The sequence below is a fragment of the Coregonus clupeaformis genome, chromosome 2, assembly GCF_020615455.1.
Source record: "Coregonus clupeaformis isolate EN_2021a chromosome 2, ASM2061545v1, whole genome shotgun sequence".
NCBI lineage: Eukaryota > Metazoa > Chordata > Actinopteri > Salmoniformes > Salmonidae > Coregonus > Coregonus clupeaformis.
In genome coordinates, this window is record NC_059193.1 from 38,254,283 (window position 1) to 38,274,726 (window position 20,444).

General features: G+C 44.9%; 1 protein-coding gene across 1 annotated transcript in view; it reads left to right on the plus strand.

Moving 5' to 3' along the window:
* Positions 1 to 20,444, plus strand: part of LOC121535952 (protein diaphanous homolog 2-like) — a 726,045-nt gene that overhangs the window by 319,121 nt on the left and 386,480 nt on the right. Inside the window, exon 18 of the mRNA XM_041843185.2 lies at positions 15,398 to 15,512. Coding sequence (XP_041699119.1) covers positions 15,398 to 15,512 — 115 coding nt within the window. The remainder of the gene's footprint in view (positions 1 to 15,397; positions 15,513 to 20,444) is intronic.

Here is a 20,444-nt window from a genome sequence, read left to right on the forward strand (position 1 = left end):
GAATGCCTACCTTCACACACTCTGTGTGAGGCATCAGCACAGGACGTACAGGGCTGTGTACCCGTACTGGCATAACAGCACGTGATACTGGCGCAGGATATCCGGGACCGAGGAGAGGCACTGGAGGCCCCGAGCGCTGAGCCGGCACACTCCGTCCTGGCTGCATGCCCACCTTCGCACAACACGTGCGGGGTGCTCGCACAGGACGTACCGGACTATGCCGGACCACTCGTGGCACAGTGCGCAGCTCCGCATACCGCGGAACCTGCCCAGTCTCATGCTGCCATGCCTGAGTACGGGGAGTTGGCTCTGCTCTCCATCCAGGCTCCGCCAACCTGCCTTCTGGCCCCCAAAACCCGGTGGCCTTCTCTCCTCTTCTCCTATTTCGCCCTGTGGCAGCCTCCTGCTGCCCAGTCGCCCATGCCGTGTGCCCCCCCCTAAAAAATTATTGGGGGTGCCTCTCGTCCGTCCGACGATGGCACTGCTGACGCCGCTGCTCCTCTCCTGCCTGGGTCTCCCCCTTCATAGCCCTCCGGTACCGGACGGCCTCCTCCTCGGTAATCTGCCCCCAACCGAGGAGGACATCCACCAGAGTCACCTCCTGCGTGTGTTCCTGGACACGCTGCTTGGTCGTTGTATGGTGGGTTTTTCTGTCACGCTCGTCGTAGGAGTGAGTAGACCAAGGCGCAGCGTGTGAAACAAACATGACTTTAATTAGTTAAAGTATTCAAAAACAAAACACGACTCGTGAAGTCCACGGTGACACTGACCGACAAACACGGAACAAAAACCCACAAACACAAAGTGAAACACCGACAGTTAAATATGGCTCCAAATCAGAGACAACCAGTCGACAGCTGACACTCGTTGCCTCTGATTGGGAGTCACACAGGCAAACATAGAAACAGACAACCTAGAACACCCAACAATGAAACAGAACACATAGAATGAACACACCCTGGCTCAACATAATGAGTCCCAGAGCCAGGGTGTGACACTGCTCCTACTGGGGAGTGCCAATATGGCCAACCGGTAGCTTCAAAACCTCTCAATGGCACATACTTGGGAAGGATACCAAAACAATTCTGCAGCATTGAAGGTCCCCAAGAACACAGTGGCCTCCATCATTCTTAAATGGAAGAAGTTTGGAACCACCAAGATAATTCCTAGAGCTGGCCACCCGTCCAAACTGAGCAATCGGGGGAGAAGGGCCTTGGTCAGGGAGGTGACCAAGAACCTGATGGTCACTCTGACACAGCTCTAGAGTTCCTGTGTGGAGATGGGAGAACCTTCCAGAAGGTCAACCATCTCTGAAGCATTCCACCAATCAGGCCTTTATGGTAAAGTGGCCAGACGGAAGCCACTCCTCATTAAAAGGCACATGACATCCCACTTGGCGTTTGCCAAAAGGCACCTAAAGACTCTCAGACCATGATAAACAAGATTATCTGGTTTGATGAAACCAATATTAAACTCTTTGGCTTGAATGCCAAATGTGACGTCTGGAGGAAACCTGGCACCATCCCTACGGTGAAACATGGTGGTGTGCTGTGGGGATGTCTTTCAGCAGCAGGGACTGGGAGACTAGTCAGGATCAAGGGAAAGATGAACAATACAGATACATCCTTGATTAAACCTGCTCCAGAGTGCTCAGGACCTCAGACTGGGGTGAAGGTTCACCTTCCAACAGGACAACGACCCTAAGCACACAGTCAAGACAACGTAGGAGGGGCTTCGGGACAAGTCTCTGAACGTCCTTGAGTGGCCTAGCCAGAGCCAGAACTTGAACCTGATCGAATATCTCTGGAGAGACCTGAAAAAAGCTGTGCGGCAACGCTCCCCATCCAACCTGACAGAGCTTGAGAGGATCTGCAGTGAAGAATGGGAGAAACTCCCCAAGTACAGGTGTGCCAAGCTTGTAGCGTCCTATCCAAAAATACTCAAGGCTGTAATCGCTGCCAAAGGTGCTTCAACAATGTACTGAGTAAAGGGTCTGATTACTTATGTAAATGTTATATTTCAATTTATAAAATATCATTTTTGCTTTGTCAAGCAAGGGGGGGTGTATTGTGTGTAGATTGATGAGGGAAGAAACACTTTTATCAATTTTAGAATAAGGCTGTAACCTAAGAAAATGTGGAAAAAGTCAAGGGGTCTGAATACTTTCCCGAAGGCGCTGTGCATCATTGAACTCAACTCTAATTCCCTTCTCATGGTTGGGGTCACTAGGCTATCTATATAGGAGTTCACAGTTGCAGCTCATTCATCCTTCATCCATAGGTGAACTGCATTCACAGCAAGGGCCATCACTCTATAAAGTCACATGGCATGAGTAACCTCTAGCTTCCAAAGAGTAGGAGTGTCCAATTAACATTGTCTCCTGTCAGAGGGCTCCCGAGTGGCACAGCGGTCTAAGGCACTGCATCTTCTTTATTTATTTTTATTTTTTATTTAACCTTTATTTAACCAGGTAGGCCAGTTGAGAACAAGATCTCATTTACAACTGCGACCTGGCCAAGATAAAGCAAAGCAGTGCGATAAACAACACAGAGTGTCACGATCGTCGATAGATGAAGCGGACCAAGGCGCAGCGTGATATGCATACATCTTTTATTGAAGTACACCACACGAACAAAACAACAAACCAAACGATACGTGAAGTCCTAGGTTAACACCCAAACAAACCTTACGGAACAAGATCCCACAATGACTAGTGAAAACAGGCTGCCTAAGTATGGTTCCCAATCAGAGACAACGAGCTACAGCTGCCTCTGATTGGGAACCACCCTGGCCAACATAGATCTAAACGATCTAGAATGAAAACATAGAACAACTAAACATAGGAAATCCACACCCTGGCTCAACAATTAAGAGTCCCCAGAGCCAGGCGTGACAGTACCCCCAAAGGTGCGGACTGCGACCGCGCAAACCAAACACAAGAGGGTAGGGGCCGGGTGGGCATTCCGCCTCGGAGGCGGATCCGGCTCCGGGCGTGACCACCACACTTTCTCTACCCCCCCGTTGCGCCCCTGGTCTGGTCCCGCTGGCCGGAGCTGGACTGAACACCAGTGGAGCGGATTGCTCTGGCTCCGGCGTGGAGTAGCTGACCGTGCCGGACTGACGACGCGCACCACTAGCTTGGTGCGGGGAGCAGGAACGGGCCGGACCGGGCTGGCGACGCGCACCAGTGACTTGGTGCGGGGAGCAGGAACGGGCCGGACCGGGCTGACGACGCGCACCACTGGCTTGGTGCGGGGAGCAGGAACGGGCCGTGCCGGACTAGCGACGCGCACCACCGGCTTGGTGCGGGGAGCAGGAACGGGCCGGACTGGCTTGGTGCGGGGAGCTGTAAGCACAACCCCCACCTGTGGACGTCGGGCCCTCATACCACCCTCATGGAGTCTGTTTCTGACCGTTTGAGCAGACACATGCACATTTGTGGCCTGCTGGAAGTCATTTTGCAGGGCTCTGGCAGTGCTCCTCCTGCTCCTCCTTGCACAAAGGCGGAGGTAGCAGTCCTGCTGCTGGGTTGTTGCCCTCCTATGGCCTCCTCCACGTCTCCTGATGTACTGGCCTGTCTCCTAGTAGCGCCTCCATGCTCTGGACAATACGCTGACAGACACAGCAAACCTTCTTGCCACAGCTCACATTGATGTGCCATCCTGGATGAGCTGCACTACCTGAGTCACTTGTGTGGGTTGTAGACTCCGTCTCATGCTACCACTAGAATGAAAGCACCGCCAGCATTCAAAAGTGACCAAAACATCAGCCAGGAAGCATAGGAACTGAGAAGTGGTCTGTGGTCACCACCTGCAAAACCAGTCCTTTATTGGGGGTGTCTTGCTAATTGCCTATAATTTCCACCTGTTGTCTATTCCATTTGCACAACAGAATGTTACATTTATTGTCAATCAGTGTTGCTTCCTAAGTGGACAGTTTGATTTGACTTGGAGTTACATTGTGTTGTTTAAGTGTTCCCTTTATTTTTTTGAGCAGTGTATATTTAGTTAAATGATGGAAAGTGAGATAGAGAAATATATACGAATAAAAGACAAAAAACAAAAAAACTGGCTATTTACATGAGGACACAACACAATACACGACTGCACTACTACGCCATCTTGGTATCTCCCATCTTAGTGCTTGAGGCGTCACTACAGACCCCCTGGTTCGATTCCAGGCTGTGTCACAACCGGCCGTGATTGGGAGTCCCATAGGGCGGCGCACAATTGGCCCAGCGTCGTCCGGGTTTGGCCGGTGTAGGCTGTCATTGTAAATAAGAATTTGTTCTTAACTGACTTGCCTAGTTAAATAAAGGTAAGAAAAGAAAGAAGAGTCAACCAGTGTAAGTTAAATATGCAAGTGATTAAAACACAAATGGCATTGGTCCATATGGTATGCTAATGGTATTTTACTTCAATAACATTATGTGTCCATTAATTCAGGGATTAATCATAATGTCTACATCTAAGGCTGCATGTTGAGAGGCAGCCCAATTCTGATCTTCTGCCTAATTATTATCTGTTTAGTCAAACTCAGCCTAAAAGCCTTGTTATGTCCAAATCTCCTTTAGCACAACATCCAATGCACATTTGCGGGGGCAGCTGGACAATGGCTCACTTCGTATATGACTTCTGTTATAAGCATACCCATGATACTGTACACTATTGTTTGCAGAGCAGATCCACAATGTTAGGATCTGATGTGAATTAGGTATAGTAGGGCTGGAGTAGGCCACTCCGTAGTGTTCTGAATGGGCCTGGGAGGGGGGAGGAGAGCGGTCCACAGGCACTACAGTATTCCATCAGGCCATCACCACAACAGCCCTCACATTCTCTTTCCTGAGCTCATTGGCCCTACTCTCCATTAACTCACCCATGGCCACCATTACAGCACCGAGCTGCACTCACAGTCGGTCGCTTGTGTTTCAGTATCTCCTGTATCGTTTTTACAACAAACGCCTCCCGTCAAGTGGGGGCCCCTCGCTGTCTCTCTAGAGCCGCCCGCCCTTGCAACTCACGTTACTTCGTCTCGCCGAGGGGCTAATAACACAGGCTGCAATGAGGCACCACTTGTGCTGGGCCGCACTGAGTGCCATGACAGTGCGTCTCTCTGAGTGTCATCACAGTCTGCGGCACTCAACGCAACCCATAATGGACTTCCGAAGGACGTTGCCACACACATTACTAGCCAATTATCAAGCGCAAATACATTAAGAGGTGGTTGTTGTCGTTCTGTATGTACAGAAGCCCGCCATCGGGGCCACGGTACGTTACGGCTGGCCACGGTAGGAGCCAAGGTAAACAAAGGGGGCATTTTGTTCTGCATGTGTGCCGATTTGAAAGGCGTCTCAATTTTACTCGGGAGAAGTCAACAAGAGCTTTCAAGTCTCAAGTTTGGCTGAGGTCTTCTAGGCACATCTAATTATTTTGCACCGTCACATTTATGTAATCAAGAGATGGCCCTCTTGGTGATAACACTTGCTGTCTAGTGGTTTAATGAACTGTGAGAGCTAGTACCTATGCTGATGTGAAGGGAAATATATATGTAAACAACAAACTAACACAAACATTTGTGAACCTTACAAATCTATGGTGATTTAGGTTTGTTTATCTTTTTATGCCCCACACAAAGACAATATATTGGTATTTAGATTAATAAAGTTGAATACAACATATGTAAAATACAGTGCATTTGGAAACCTCTTGACTTTTTACAAATTTCCTTACGTTACAGCCTTATTCTAAAATTGATTAAATATATTGTTTTCCTCATCAATCTACACACAATACCCAATAATGACAAAGCAAAAACAAGGTTTGCAAATGTATTTATTTTTTTAAATCCGGAAATATCACATTTACATAAGTATTCAGACCCTTTACTCAGTACTTTGTTGAAGTACCTTCGGCAGCGATTACAGCCTCAAGTCTTCTTGGGTATGACACTACAAGCTTGGCACACCTGCATTTGGGGAGTTTCTCCCATTTATTTTCTAAATATCCTCTCAAGCTCTGTCAGGTTGGATGGGGAGCATTGCTGCGACTGTTTTGCTAGCACAGACTGGAATATGTTCCGGGATTCTTCCGATGGCATTGAGGAGTACACCACATCAGTCACTGGCTTCATCAATAAGTGCATCGATGACGTTGTCCCCACGGTGACTGTACGTACATACCCCAACCAGAAGCCATGGATTACAGGCAACATCCGCATTGAGCTAAAGGGTAGAGGTGCCACTTTCAAGAAGTGGGACTCTAACCCGGAAGCTTATAAGAAATCACGCTATGCCCTCCGACGAACCATCAAACAGGCAAAGCGTCAATACAGGACTAAAATCAAATCGTACTACACCGGCTCTGACATTCGTCTGATGTGGCAGGGCTTGCAAACTATTACAGACTACAAAGGGAAGCACAGCCTCGAGCTGCCCAGTGACACGAGCCTACCAGACGAGCTAAATTACTTCTATGCTCGAGGCAAGTAACATTGAAACATGCATGAGAGCATCAGCTGTTCCGGACGACTGTGTGATCACGCTCTTCATAGCCGATGTGAGTAAGACCTTTAAACAGGTCAACATTCACAAGCCCACAGTGCCAGATGGATTACCAGGATGTGTACTCCTAGCATGCGCTGACCAACTGGCAAGTGTCTTCACTGACATCTCCCTGTCTGAGTCTGCAATACCAAACATTTTCAAGCAGACCACCATAGTCCCTGTGCCCAAGAACACTAAGGTAACCTGCCTAAATGACTACCGACCCGTAGCACTCCTGACGGGCCACCCTCAGGTGGTAATGGTAGGTAACAACACATCTGCCACGCTGATCCTCAACACGGGGGCCCCTCAGGTGTGCGTGCTCAGTTCCCTCCTGTACTCCCTGTTCACCCAGACTCCAACGCCATCATTAAGTTTGCCGATGACACAACAGTGTTATGCCTGATCACCGACAACGACGAGATAGCCTATAGGGAGGAGGTCAGAGACCTGGCCGTGTGGTGCCACACAACGTGATCAAGACAAAGGAGACAATTGTGGACTACATGAAAAATAAGATGACCTAGCACACCCCCATTCTCATCGACAAGGCTGTAGTGGAGCAGGTTGAGAGCTTCAAGTTCCTTGGTGTCCACATCACCAACAAACTAACATGGTCCAAGCACACCAAGACAGTCGTGAAGAGGGCACAACAAAACTTATTCCCCCTAAGGAGACTGAACATATTTTGCATGGGTCCTCAGATCCTCAAAATGTTCTACAGCTGCACCATCGAGAGTATCCTTACTGGTTGCATCACTGCCTGGTATGGCAACTGCTCGGCCTCCAACCGCAAGGCACTACAGAGGGTAGTGCGTACGGCCCAGTACATCACTGGGGCCAAGCTTTCTGCCATCCAGGACCTCTATACCAGGCTTTGTCAGAGGAAGGCCCTAAAAGTTGTCAAAGACTCCAGCCACCGTAGTCATAGACTGTTCTCTCTGCTACCGCACGGCAAGCGGTAGCGGAGCGCCAAGTCTAGGTCCAAGAGGCTTCTAAATAGCTTCTACCCCCAAGCCATAAGACTCCTGAACATCTAATCAAATGGCTACCCAGACTATTTTATGCTGCTGTTACTCTCTGTTTATTACCCATGCATAGTCACTTTAATAACTCTCCCTACATGTACATACTACCTCAATTACCTCGACTAACCGGTGCCCCCGCACATTGACTCGGTACCGGGACTCCCTGTATATAGCCTCACTATTGTTATTTTACTGCTGGTCTTTAATTATTTGTAACTTTTTGTTTGTTTTTTGTTTTTTGGTATTCTTCCAAAAAACGGCATTGTTGGTTAAGGGCTTGTAAGTAAGCATTTCACTGTAAGGTCTACACCTGTTGTATTTGGCACGTGACAAATAATATTTTATTTTGTTTGCACATTTATTTTCAGGTCTCTCCAGAGATGTTCGATCTGGTTCTCAAGTCTGGGCTCTGCCTGGGCCACTCAAGGACATTCAGAGACTTGTCATAAAGCCACTCCTGCGTTGTCTTGGGTGTGTGCTTAGGGTCGTTGTCCTGTTGTAAGGTGAACCTTCACCCCAGTCTGAGGTCCTGAGCTCTCTGGAGCAGGTTTTCATCAATAATCTCTCTGTACTTTGCTCCGTTCCTCTTTCCCTCAATCCTGACTAGTCTCTCAGTCCCTGCCACTGAAAAACATCCCCACAGCATGATGCTGCCACCACAGTGTTTCACCGTAGGGATGGTTCCAGGTTTCCTCCAGACATGACACTTGGCATTCATGCCAAAGAGTTCAATCTTGGTTTCATCAGACAAGATACTATTGTTTCTCATGGTCTGAGAGTCCTTTAGGTGCCTTTTGGCAAACTACAAACATGCTGTCATGTGCCTTTTACTGAGGAGTAAAAGTCTGTTTGGCCACTCTACCATAAAGGCCTGATTTGGTGGAGTGCTGCAGAGATGGATGTCCTTCTGGAAGATTCTCCCATCTCCACAGAGGAACTGCAGCTCTGAAAGAGTGACCATTGGGTCACCTCCCTGACGACGGCCCTTCTACTCCGATTGCTCAGGGAAGAGTCTTGGTGGTTCCAAATTTCTTCCATTTATGAATGATGGAGGCCACTGTGTTCTTGGGGACCTTCAATGCTGCAGACATTTTTTTGTACCCTCCCCCAGATATGTACCTTGACACAATCCTGTCTCGGAGCTCTACGGACAGTTCATTCGACCTCATGGCTTGTTTTTTTCTCTGACATGCACTGTCAACTGTGGGACCTTATACAGACAGGTGTGTGCCTTTACAAATCATGTCCAATCAATACATTTACCACAGATGGACACCAATGAAGTTGTAGAAACATCTCAAGGATGATCAATGGAAACAGGATGCACCTGAGCATTTCATTTAAAAATTTTTTACAACTTTCAATTTTCTCAATGTCACTATCAATACTGCTCAATAGTTTTCATATCAATGGCTAATACATAATACATTTTCACAATATCTCAGCATAATATTGTAGGATTATTATTATTGGTAGTTGTATTATTAACTATTATTATGTTGGTAAACTGAACATATTGTGTTGGGTTAGCTTATCCAACACAATTAATTAATTGGCAGTTAGAATGCCTACGGGTCGGTGATAAAATGTAGCTTAAATTATTTAATAGGCCTAAACAATGTTACAATTTCTTCTCACCTCTCGTGCTTGACCTTTTATAACTATTGTGAGACATTAACAGTAGGAAGGTGTTTGAAATTGCTAGCATATACAGGTCATTGCCAGGACCTTATTGTCAAGGTTGAGCGTAGATGTGGTGTGGAATCAAGCGCAGGACACACAGAGGCTTCGTACTAACGTCTTTAGTGAAGACAACAAAAGAACAAGCCAACACGGCTAAATACAACCCGGCAGGCAAGCGAACTTTACGCACACCGGTAAATGTACAAAACAAAAAGCGCACACTGTGCGGAACTCTCTTTACAACACTACCGAGAGAGAGATGAACTAGCATCCCAAGTTGACAAGAACAGTTACACACAACACATAACAAAACCCAAGAGAACTTATAGGACACATAATTAACACTAACAAGGAACAGGTGTAACAAAACAGACCAAACCAAACAAACATCGAAACATCGAACGGTGGCAGCTAGTACTCCGGAGACGACGACCGCCGAAGCCTGCCCGAACAAGGAGAAGGAGCAGCCTCGGCCGAAACCGTGACACTTATTCAATGTGCAGGGGTACTGGAGTGTTTGAGGTGGGTTTATACATGTAAACAAGGCTAAAAAGGTACTGGTATTAGGAATGTATAAATGCGTGGTAATATAGTCATGGTAATATATACATGTAAACAGGAGTAATAATGACCTGTAGCAGGATAAATACTAATGGTAACAGCAATCAATAACCAATGGCCAGCAGCGTAATGGAATAATACATCTAATCAATAATCATTTTAACAGCAGCGTAGGTTGTGTCTGTGTGGGTAGAGACGTGGATGGGCATATAGTCAGTGTGTATAGTCTGTGGGAGAGGGAGAGCAGTAGTTGTTAGCTATATAACAGTCTTATGTCCAGGGGATAGAAGCTGTTTAGGAGTCTGTTTGTCTGAGCCTTGATGCACCGGTACTGCCTGCCGGATGGGAGCATGGAGAACCGTCTCGGGGGGCTGGAGTCTTTGGCAATTTTTCAGAACTTTCTCAGACACCACCTGGCATGTACATCCTGGATGGCTGGGAACTCGACTCCAACGTTGTGATGGGCCAGTTGCCGTGCCATATAGTGATAAAACCAGTCAGGATGCTCTCAATGTTGCAGCTGTAAAAGTTCCTAAGGATCTGAGAGGCCATGCCACATAGTTTCAGCCTCCTGAGGGAGAAGAGGCGTTGTCGTGCCTTCTTCGCGACTGTGCTGTTGAGAGAGGACCATGTTAAGTCCTCAGTGGTGTGGACACCAAGAAACTTGAAGCTCTTGACCCTCTCCACTGTGGCCCCGTCGATGTGGATGGGGGTGTACACCTGCCCCTGTTTCCTGTAGTCCACAACAACTCCTTTGTCTTGCTGACATTAAGGGAGAGGTTGTTGTCCTGGCACTACACAGCCAGGTGGGTGTCTGGGATGATAGAGGTGATGTTCCATGCCTTTCAAAGCACTTCATGATTACATATATTAGTGCTACAGGGTGGTAGTCATTGTTGCAGGTAGCCTTAGAGTTCTTGGGAACAGGAATGATGGTGGTCGGCTTGAGACATGTGGGGATTACAGACTGGGACAAGGAGAGGTTGAAAAATGACAGTGAAGATCCCTGCCAGCTGGTCTGCACATGCTCTGAGAACGCACCCTGGAATACCATCGGGCCCCGAGGTCTTGCAAGTGTTGACCAGATTAAAAACCTTACTCACGTCGGCCTCAGAGTGCAAGATCACCCAGCCTTCTGGGATGGCGAGGGCCCTCGTGCACAGTACAGACACATCATTGGATAGATCATGGCTAGGTCTACCTTTGTAATTCGTAATGGACTGTAGCCCCTGCCACAGGATTCCACCTTGTCCTTTTGCCTGTTTGATGGTTCTGTGGAGGGTTGTAGTGGGACATCTTGTACACATTTGTGTCCTTAGCCGTAGCCTCAGGGTTTGTTGCAATAGCCCTGTGTATGGTAAATCTGTCCTTTAGCTTAGCACATTATTATAATAATGTGCAAATAGTCAGGGTAGCCATGATTAGCTGTTTAGGAGCCTTATGGCTTGGGGGTAGAAGCACGCACCCCTGAGGGGCCCCCGTGTTGAGGATCAGTGTGGCAGATGTGTTGTTACCTACCCTTACCACCTGGGGGCGGCCCATCAGGAAGTCCAGGATCCAGTTGCAGAGGGAGGTGTTTAGTCCCAGGATCCTTAGCTTAGTGATGAGCTTTGAGGGCACTATGGTGTTGAATGCTGAGCTGTAGTCAAAGAATAGCATTCTCACGTAGGTGTTCCTCTTGTCCAGGTGGGAAAGGGCAGTGTGGAGTGCAATAGATATTGCATCATCTGTGAATATGTTCGGGCGGTATGCAAATTGGAGTGGGTCAGCTATTTTCCCTCACATATACATTACATTCTAATCTTAATTCCAACCCTCAGATGTCCACAGACTAACCCATATTTCCCAGTACACTACCATTTTACTATTTCCTTTTGCAATATATCCTTCTATTTTACTGTGATGTCTTAAACGGGTCTTGAACAATCAGAGCTGCTGTAGGCGTATATGCAAATATCCATTGCCATATATGGATCTGTGCCATTCACTTTGAACTGGACTGTGTTTACAGCATGAGCGGTCACGAGTAGATGTGCTTGTTTTGAGATCAAAGCGAGAGCTGCATGTAGCCACCTGGCACATTTGTTCATATTTTTTTGCTAGTTAGTGAGTGATTAGCCCAGTTATAGCTCATTTCTAGTCAACAATGGGGAAGTGGTTGCTTCCTACAAGAGCACAAAATGTGTGCATTTCTAGTAATCTTTGGAAAGCTAGTCAGGTAAATCACATTTTTATTTCTTAAAGGGGCAGTGTTGTATTTTGAGACAGTCTTGAATAAGCTAAGTAGCCAATAGGCAGAGGGTAGCATAATTTGTCTGATTCTCAATAATAATGTTATGGGAATAATAATGCATTTTATTTTGTAAAGTGATTTCTTTCATCAGACCACACAACATCTTCAGTAACCTCCTTGTCTGAAGGACAAGTTGATGAACAGGTTAATGTCAAGCCCTGCAAGTCTCATGGAATGTAGGCATACTTTGAACACCACATATTTGCTGCTACTGTAGGCTGAATGATATAACAGCTATTTCCATGTTAAAATGTTATGGGATGTATTTCTTTCCATTGTTTTTGATGTATGATCAAATAGCCACAGCAGCCTACTTGGCCACGGTTAAAACTGTAACTTAAAGCGGGTACAGCCACAGTGTTCACAGTAACAGTTGCACATCATTTTCACAACGTTCAAGTTTGCGCTCAGCAGACCAGAAATTTGCTCAGTGCCGAAACTAAATATATGGAACCTGTCTATTTGTACAATTTGTACCAAGATTGCGCTACAAATAAATATTTTACCTAGGAGTGTAATCATATTTCCCATTGATTGATTGTGGTTTTTCAGATCTACTAAGAGTACTGTGTGTAGGTCCATCTGAACACATACATTATGACTTAAAGGTCCATTGAATAGAACAGATTGATGCATCAATTGTTGTTTTGTATATCAGTTTATAAACCCAACACCATATTATTGGGACATCAAACATCTGTTCCCAACTATCTAGATGTTTATATACAGTACCAGTCAAAAGTTTGGACACACCTACTCATTCAAGGGTTTTTCTTTATTTTTACTATTTTATACATTGTAGAATAATAGTGAAGACATCAAAACTATGAAATAACACATATGTAATCATGTAGTAACCAAAAAAGTGTTAAACAAATCAATTACTCATGTTTCTTGGCCCAAGCAATTCTCTTCTTCTTATTGGTGTCCTTTTGTAGTGGTTTCTTTGCAGCAATTTGTCCATGAAGGCCTGGTTCACACAGTCTCCTCTGAACAGTTGTTGTTGAGATGTGTCTGTGACTTTAACTCTGTGAAACATTTATTTGGGCTGCAATCTGAGGTGCAGTTAACTCTAATGAACTTATCGTCTGAGCAGAGGTAACTGTGGGTCTTCCTTTCCTGTGGCGGTACTCATGAGAGCCAGTGGCGTCATAGCGCTTGATGATGTTTGCGACTGCACTTGAAGAAACTTTACGAGTTCTTAAAATTGTCCATATTGACTGACCTTCATGTCTTAAAGTAATGATGAACTGTCGTTTCTCTTTGCTTATTTGAGCTGTTCTTGCCATAATATGGACTTGGTCTTTTACCAAATAGGGCTGTCTTCTGTATACCACCTACCTACCTTGTCACAACACAACTGATTGGCTCAAACACATTAAGAAGGAAAGACATTTCACAAATGTACTTTTAATATGGCAAACCTGTTAATTGAAATGCATTCCAGGTGACTACCTCATGAAGCTGGTTGAGATAATGCCAAGAGTGTGCAAAGCTGTCATCAAGGCAAAGGTTGGCTACTTTGAAGAATCTCAAATATAAAATATATTTTGATTTGTTTAACACTTTTTTGGTTACTGCATGATTCCATATGTGTTATTTCATTAGGTTTGATGTCTTCAATATTGCTATTATTGTTATTATATAACATAGTAAAAATAAAGAAAAACCCTTGAATGACTAGGTGTGTCCAAACTTTTGACTGGTACTGTATAAACATATGAAAGTATGTGTATTCGGCTATTTCGGCCATACCCATTGCTGACAGGTGTATCAAATCGAGCCCAAACATTGGCAGTAGAATGGCCTTACTGAAGATCTCAGTGACTTTCAACATGGCACCGTCATAGGATGCCACCTTTCTAACAAGTCAGTTCGTAAAATTTCTGCCCTGCTAGAGCTGCCCCGATCAACTATAAGTGCTGTTATTGTGAAGTGGAAAATGTCTAGGAGCAACAACGACTCAGCTGCGAAGTGGCAGGCCACACAAGTTCACAGTACGGGACCACCAAGTGCTGAACAATTGTCTGTCCTCAGTTGCTAGGAGAACACTACCTGCCCCAATCCATAGTGCCAACTGTAAAGTTTGGTGAAGGAGGAATAATGGTCTGGGGCTGTTTTTCATGGTTCGGGCTAGGCCCCTTAGTTCCAGTGAAGGGAAATATTTATGCTACAGCATACAATTACATTATAGACAATTCTGTGCTTCCAACTTTGTGGCAACAGTTTGGGGAAGGCCCTTTCCTGATTCAGCAGGACAATGCCCCCGTGCTCAAAGCGAGGTCCATACAAAAATGTTTTGCCGAGATCAGTTTGGAAGAACTTGACTGGACTGCACAGAGCCCTGACCTCAACCCCATCTAACTCTTTTGGGATGAATTAGAACGCAGACTGCGAGCCAGGCCTAATCGCACAACATCAGTGCCCGACCTCACTAATACTCTTGTAGCTGAATGGAAGCAAGTCCCCACAACAATATTCCAACATCTAGTGGAAAGCCTTCCCAGAAGAGTGGAGGCTGTTATAGCAGCAAAAGGGGGACCTACTCCATTTTAATGCCCATTATTTTGGAATGAGATGTTTTTTTTTTTTTTTTTTTTTTTACAATTAACTAAAAACATACATAGACAAAAACAATAAACAACTTACTATTTACATACATTTCCACAAACATTAATGACTTCACACTTGCTCAGACCCACATGTTCCCACTGTATCCACACCCAATGTTGTTTCTAATACTTGTAAGACTCTATCCAAAATTATTTCAAATTGTCATTTCAAATTGTGTTATGTTGTTTCTGTCTGTAGCCATATTTCTTTCAATATTTAAATAATAAAATATTTGATTCTTCCATTCTCTTAATGTTGGAGTATCATTTGACTTCCAGTATTTAAGTAATAGCTTCTTCATCAACTCTCTTGAATTTCATGCTGCAAAGTTTTCAAACCTCTCAACCTTGAGCGAAACTGATACATTTTATGATTTATACTAGTTATTTTAAGCCATGCATGTTTTTTGGTTTGTGCTGTGTTTGACACTAAATGAGGGGATATCAATGCAGTGCAATGTGCAACATGACGGGTGATCACCAATGTGCACATACAGACACACACACACACACACACACACACACACACACACACACACACAAAAATGCATCACCATTCTAGGTGAGTGGGGTTTGAAGAAGTGACATTTAAGTGGATTGGCAGCCAGACCGGCTGTGGAAGGAATGACAGCCGCTGATTACTCCTTGCGATAAATGAATCCTTGTTGTGTTGTTGCAGATAGTACCTCAGGAAATGGCAGAGAATTGCTTCTGGATCAAAGTCAAAGAGGAGAAGTTTGAGAACCAAGACCTCTTTGCCCAGCTCTCCCTCAGCTTTTCCTCTAGGACCAAAGGTAAGCAGGCCCCATTAGGCCTCATTTCTCTCCACTCCTTTACTAATGCATCTACACACACACACTTCATTTGGCCCCTCCGGCTGTGGGAAACCAAGTGGCTTTCATTTCCAGACACTTTAGGAAACAATTTGTCTCTGTGAAATGTTGATTATTGTTAAAACCATCCCCCTTTTCGTATGTCTTTGAACAATCCGGCTGTGGATGGTTATGTGTTGAAATCTCTCTGAGCCAATTAGTGGTTCCGCTGCTGTTGCTTCTGCACTGTGTTTGTGTGTCAGGGTGTGGAAGCTGGAGATACAGTAGGGATTTTTTGTATTTGTTGAGTGGCTTTCGGTGTGTGTGTGTGTGTGTGTGTGTGTGTGTGTGTGTGTGTGTGTGTGTGTGTGTGTGTGTGTGTATTTGTGTGTGTGTGTGTGTGTGTATGTGTGTGTGTGTGTGTGTGTGTGTGTGTGTGTGTGTGTGTGTGTGTGTGTGTATTTGTGTGTGTGTGTGTGTGTGTGTGTGTGTGTGTGTGTGTGTGTGTGTGTGTGTGCACGTGATGAAAATGACTCCCACACAATGTGAGTTATTGCAAGAAAAGTACAAAGGTGGTATTTATGTGATCTCATTTCTCTGTGTATGTATGCATTTGCATATATCTTTGTGTGTTTGTATGTATGTGTTTGAGTGAACTGAGGACAGTCACACTCGACTTGGCCCTGCCTTTTCCAGTCCAGTAGATTCTCCTCCAAAGGGAGACCCAGTGAAGGAAGCTCTGGGAGTTTATCTTCTCCCGGTCAGTTTGTTTCTGAGATCCACATCCAGACTACCTAACTTGCTGATGAATAACACAAGCTGAAGGAAAGCACATTTTTGTTTTGAGGGAGAGGGTGTATGGTGGTGTGGGGGCTGGTGGTGTATTCCTCCCATGACAATGCCAGTGTTTTCCAGCTCTCTGACGTGTGCATGTAATGTGTACACACTCTTCTAATAGGGGTCAACTGAAAAACCTGTCATACAGAACTGGAATCACAGCTCTTCTCTCTCTGAGTTGGTGGGTGTGATGACAATTATTGAATTCACTCATGAAGTGAATAATTTACGTTTAATTAAAGTCATGGAATTGGAATTTAATTAGAATGTTTGGACTCAATATTACATGTTCAATATTTGTACATTTCCCAGTTAATGGAATGAATGCACATAGTATAAACTATTTACGGTAGGATTTTTAAAAATCATTTCAACCTGTATTCCTTCATTTCCAGCATAGCTATGCAATCTGAACAGTAACATGATTAGCCTGAAAGCCTGAGGGAATTGAATTCAAATGGGAATTTGTGGAATTGTTGGGGATAATATTGAATTGGGAATTGAATTCTTGTAATTTACCTAATATTAATTATCTCTGAATTCAAAGACTGGCCTGGAATTTGAATTTAATTAAATGGAATTTACAGGGAGAGAGAATTGAATTAGAAATTCATTTGTGGAATTGACCCCAATCCTGATGACTACCCCACCAGCCCTAATGTCTCCTCACTGTCTGTCAGGACACAAGCCAGACTGTTGGCATCTCTCCTCTCCTCTATGCTCCTCCTCTCCCCTCCTCCTTTCCCCTCCTCTCCTCCTTTCCGCTCCGCTCCTTCTCCTCTCCCCTCAAGACTGCATAACACTAACTCTATGAAATAAACAGCAATGTATCCCCTAAGCTGGGATGTGATTTGTTGGCACAATACAGATGGAGAGAATAACAGTGGGAACAAGGGAGCAGATTTAGCTGGGCTTAATGAAGCAAAGTGTAAAGGCCGAGAGCCATGTCACTGCTCTCTCTGCAGGAGAGACGACAAGACACAGGCTGAATCCCAAATCACCCCCCCTTCCCCCTCGGCCCTCCATTTGTGCGTTTACCCGCACCTCCACCATTTGCACAAGTGTCCCAAAGCTGAGGGAGTGAAAATTATCGAGGGCATAGGGGCTAATTAGACCCTCAGCTAGCCACTTTGACTTAGCCAGAAAAGTTGCATGCATCAGAGCCAAGTGCTATCCTGACACGCACTGCAATATGTTTGGAGTTTGTGGAATTTCATACAAAATAATGGAGAGGTGTGCCTAATGATATGCCACATGCATTTGTTTGTCTAATTTCCAGACTTGACACATGCAACAGATGAAATACCTCCCAAATTAAATGTTTAACTGTTTCTGAGGTTTATATATTTTCAAACAGCAGGGGGGGTATTTGTTAATTAGATTTTCATGTTCATATTTAAAAGTGGAACATGAATTGCATCATTCAAGTCAGGAGTGTGTCCTTAAGTTGATGGGTTTATTGATCCCATCGCCACTCTCTGGAAGTCAACCTCTGAGTTTCGTCAGCAACACGTGACAACGGAGGGCCCTCAGAGCAAGTTGGTAGGGGCGAGGGGGTAGTTTGGGATTCACCTACTGTCTCTTCTTCCGCAGTGTCTCTACGCTTCAGCAACACCTGAAAACAACCACAGGGAGGGAGGGAGGGAGGGAGGGAAAGTAAGAGTATAGGTGTTTTTGCTTTGTTTTTAACATGGCATCAGCAAGGGAGGAAGAGATCACAAGAACATAACACGCAAACGAGGAAACCATAGCGTTCCGGTGGAGAAACATGATTACTAATTAACACCAGCAATAATTAATAGTAGCTTTTGTGTGCTGTACTTCACTGTTCTTTCAGAAGTGTAATTCCTATCCATTTCCACCTCAGACAAACAAGGAATCCAAATCCTGCAAACAATATAACACTGCTTATTAATACAGTATTATGCAGTATTTATACTGTATTCCATTTGCTTTTAATTAGCATATTATCTTCTCTTTAATCTACATTCTTATAGTTTTTAATGTTTCCTTTATTTGCATTTTATAGGGCCTAGGAAGTATAGGCACATTAGCCATACCTCTGCTTTACATTTATTTTCAGTGTCTTTTTCTAATTCAAATTCTTCCTTGACGTGCGATGGTATCGCGGAGGGGAGCGATAGTGTTTTACAAAAACGAGATGCGCCCATCATTTTATTTTTATTTTTTACCTTCACTTTACAGTGGGAATCATTCAAACTCATGAGATCTACGAATGTCTTAGATTAAGAATTGCTTTAACATTTTACTGTTATGCAGCCTTTGTCAAAGAGCCTGACCCCATTTCTATACTGACTATTCATCTTTGGATTGCCAACAGCCTTGAGGTTGAGCTTCCTGTACCAGATGGAGAGTATTCTTTTTTTTTTCTTTTTTTCTAGAGTGTAAGGTGAGGTGATGCCTGGGTAGTGGAATTAGTTCACAAGGCCTCACCGTCTCACCATATTACCAAGGACTATAAATCCTTCCAGCAAACCTGCCAAACAGGTCCCTACTCAAAAACAACTTCATTTATCTGGAAAATTGAAACCTTTATTTATCTAGTGAAAAGTTTGGCCTGCACTTCATTTGTTGGTTTTTCTTGTACTCTTTCTTTCCCCATTCCTTCTTCCCCCCATCTTGGCTGGGGTATTTATAAATAAAGCACGCGTCAGGGGACTGGTGTATCGTGAAAGATGAGGCAAACAGGTGTAAATGTGTTCCCTGTGGAACTGCCCTAGGAAAATGGTGCAAAAAGCCTTCTGTTTAACTCGCCGTTCCTTGGGAGTCACACTTGTTACTCGCATTGTCTGATAACAACACCCACCAAAAAAATGCCTTACTCTTTATGAGCCTTGCCATTTAATTGGTTTTAACAAGAAAGGGGAAATCATAATCAACAGGGATTGACATCTCTGTTTCCAGCCTCTTAAGATTATCAGATTCCTACTGTGTTTCCAAATATGGCTACCTTTCTGCAGTAACAGCCAACATCCCAACAACACTTGAACCCAGCAGTATTGTCAGAGGGGCCTGCTGAAGGCAGAGTTGCTGAATATAAGGTCTAGCCTGTTCACATTGCTTTACATTTCATTTACTCACCCAAACTGTAGCTGTTTGCCCGGCTGCGGAGATGGTAATGCATTGGCCCGTTATCCATTGGATTCTAAGGCCCATGTTCACCTCAGTGGATCGACCTGATCTCCCCAGGAAGAGGAAGGGAAGTGATACTATGTACAGGGGTACAGCCAGGTCACCCACTGTACCTGTGCCCTCATAACCTGCTAAGGAAGCCCTTATCGCTCATCATCTCCTACCAAGAATGAGACAGGGGAGGTCACTAATTGACCATCTCCATCAAAGCTGCTGCCCCCAAACAACCCCTTCTCTCTGCCAGGCCAGACCTTGCTGCAACACTGGAGGAAATGTGTCCACCAGGGTTTATTTGTTCTGGCTTATTTAAATCGGCTCTGGAGAGCAGAGCAACTCCCCACTTCATTGTATTGCTATGTTATATCCCTTGTAGCACTGGTTGTTTGGCTTTTCCCTCCTCCCTCCCTCCCTCACTCATTCTTTCCTTCCATCTATCGTTCTCTTTCTCCTTACCCCTGAGTCCCTTCACTTGGTGGTATCAATCAGCGGTTATGCCTGTGTTCAGCTCCTGGGATCATATCAGATGCACTTGTGGTTTGAGCGTCTAGCATGGCCTGCTGCATTTGAACAGCAATTCTGTCGGCCGGGCTTTTCAGTTCTGTTTGAAATATGATTGATGTTGGCAAACTTCTTCAACCCGCGATCTCCTAATAGCGTTTTTCCATTGCCAACAGCGCCTGCTAAACACACAGAGGGCATATGCCTTGATGTAATGATGACATGTGTTTGAGGCTTCCGAATGTTCTGAGAAGAACCCTACTGCTTTTCATCAGTGCATGACAACAACAGAACTAAGAGAGAGAAACCATCCTGAACAAAACAACTGAAGTAGCATAACACTTAAATGACACCCCTGGTCTACTGCACACATGTCAAACTCATTCCACAGAGGGCAGAGTGTCTGCGGGTTTTCGCTCCTCCCTT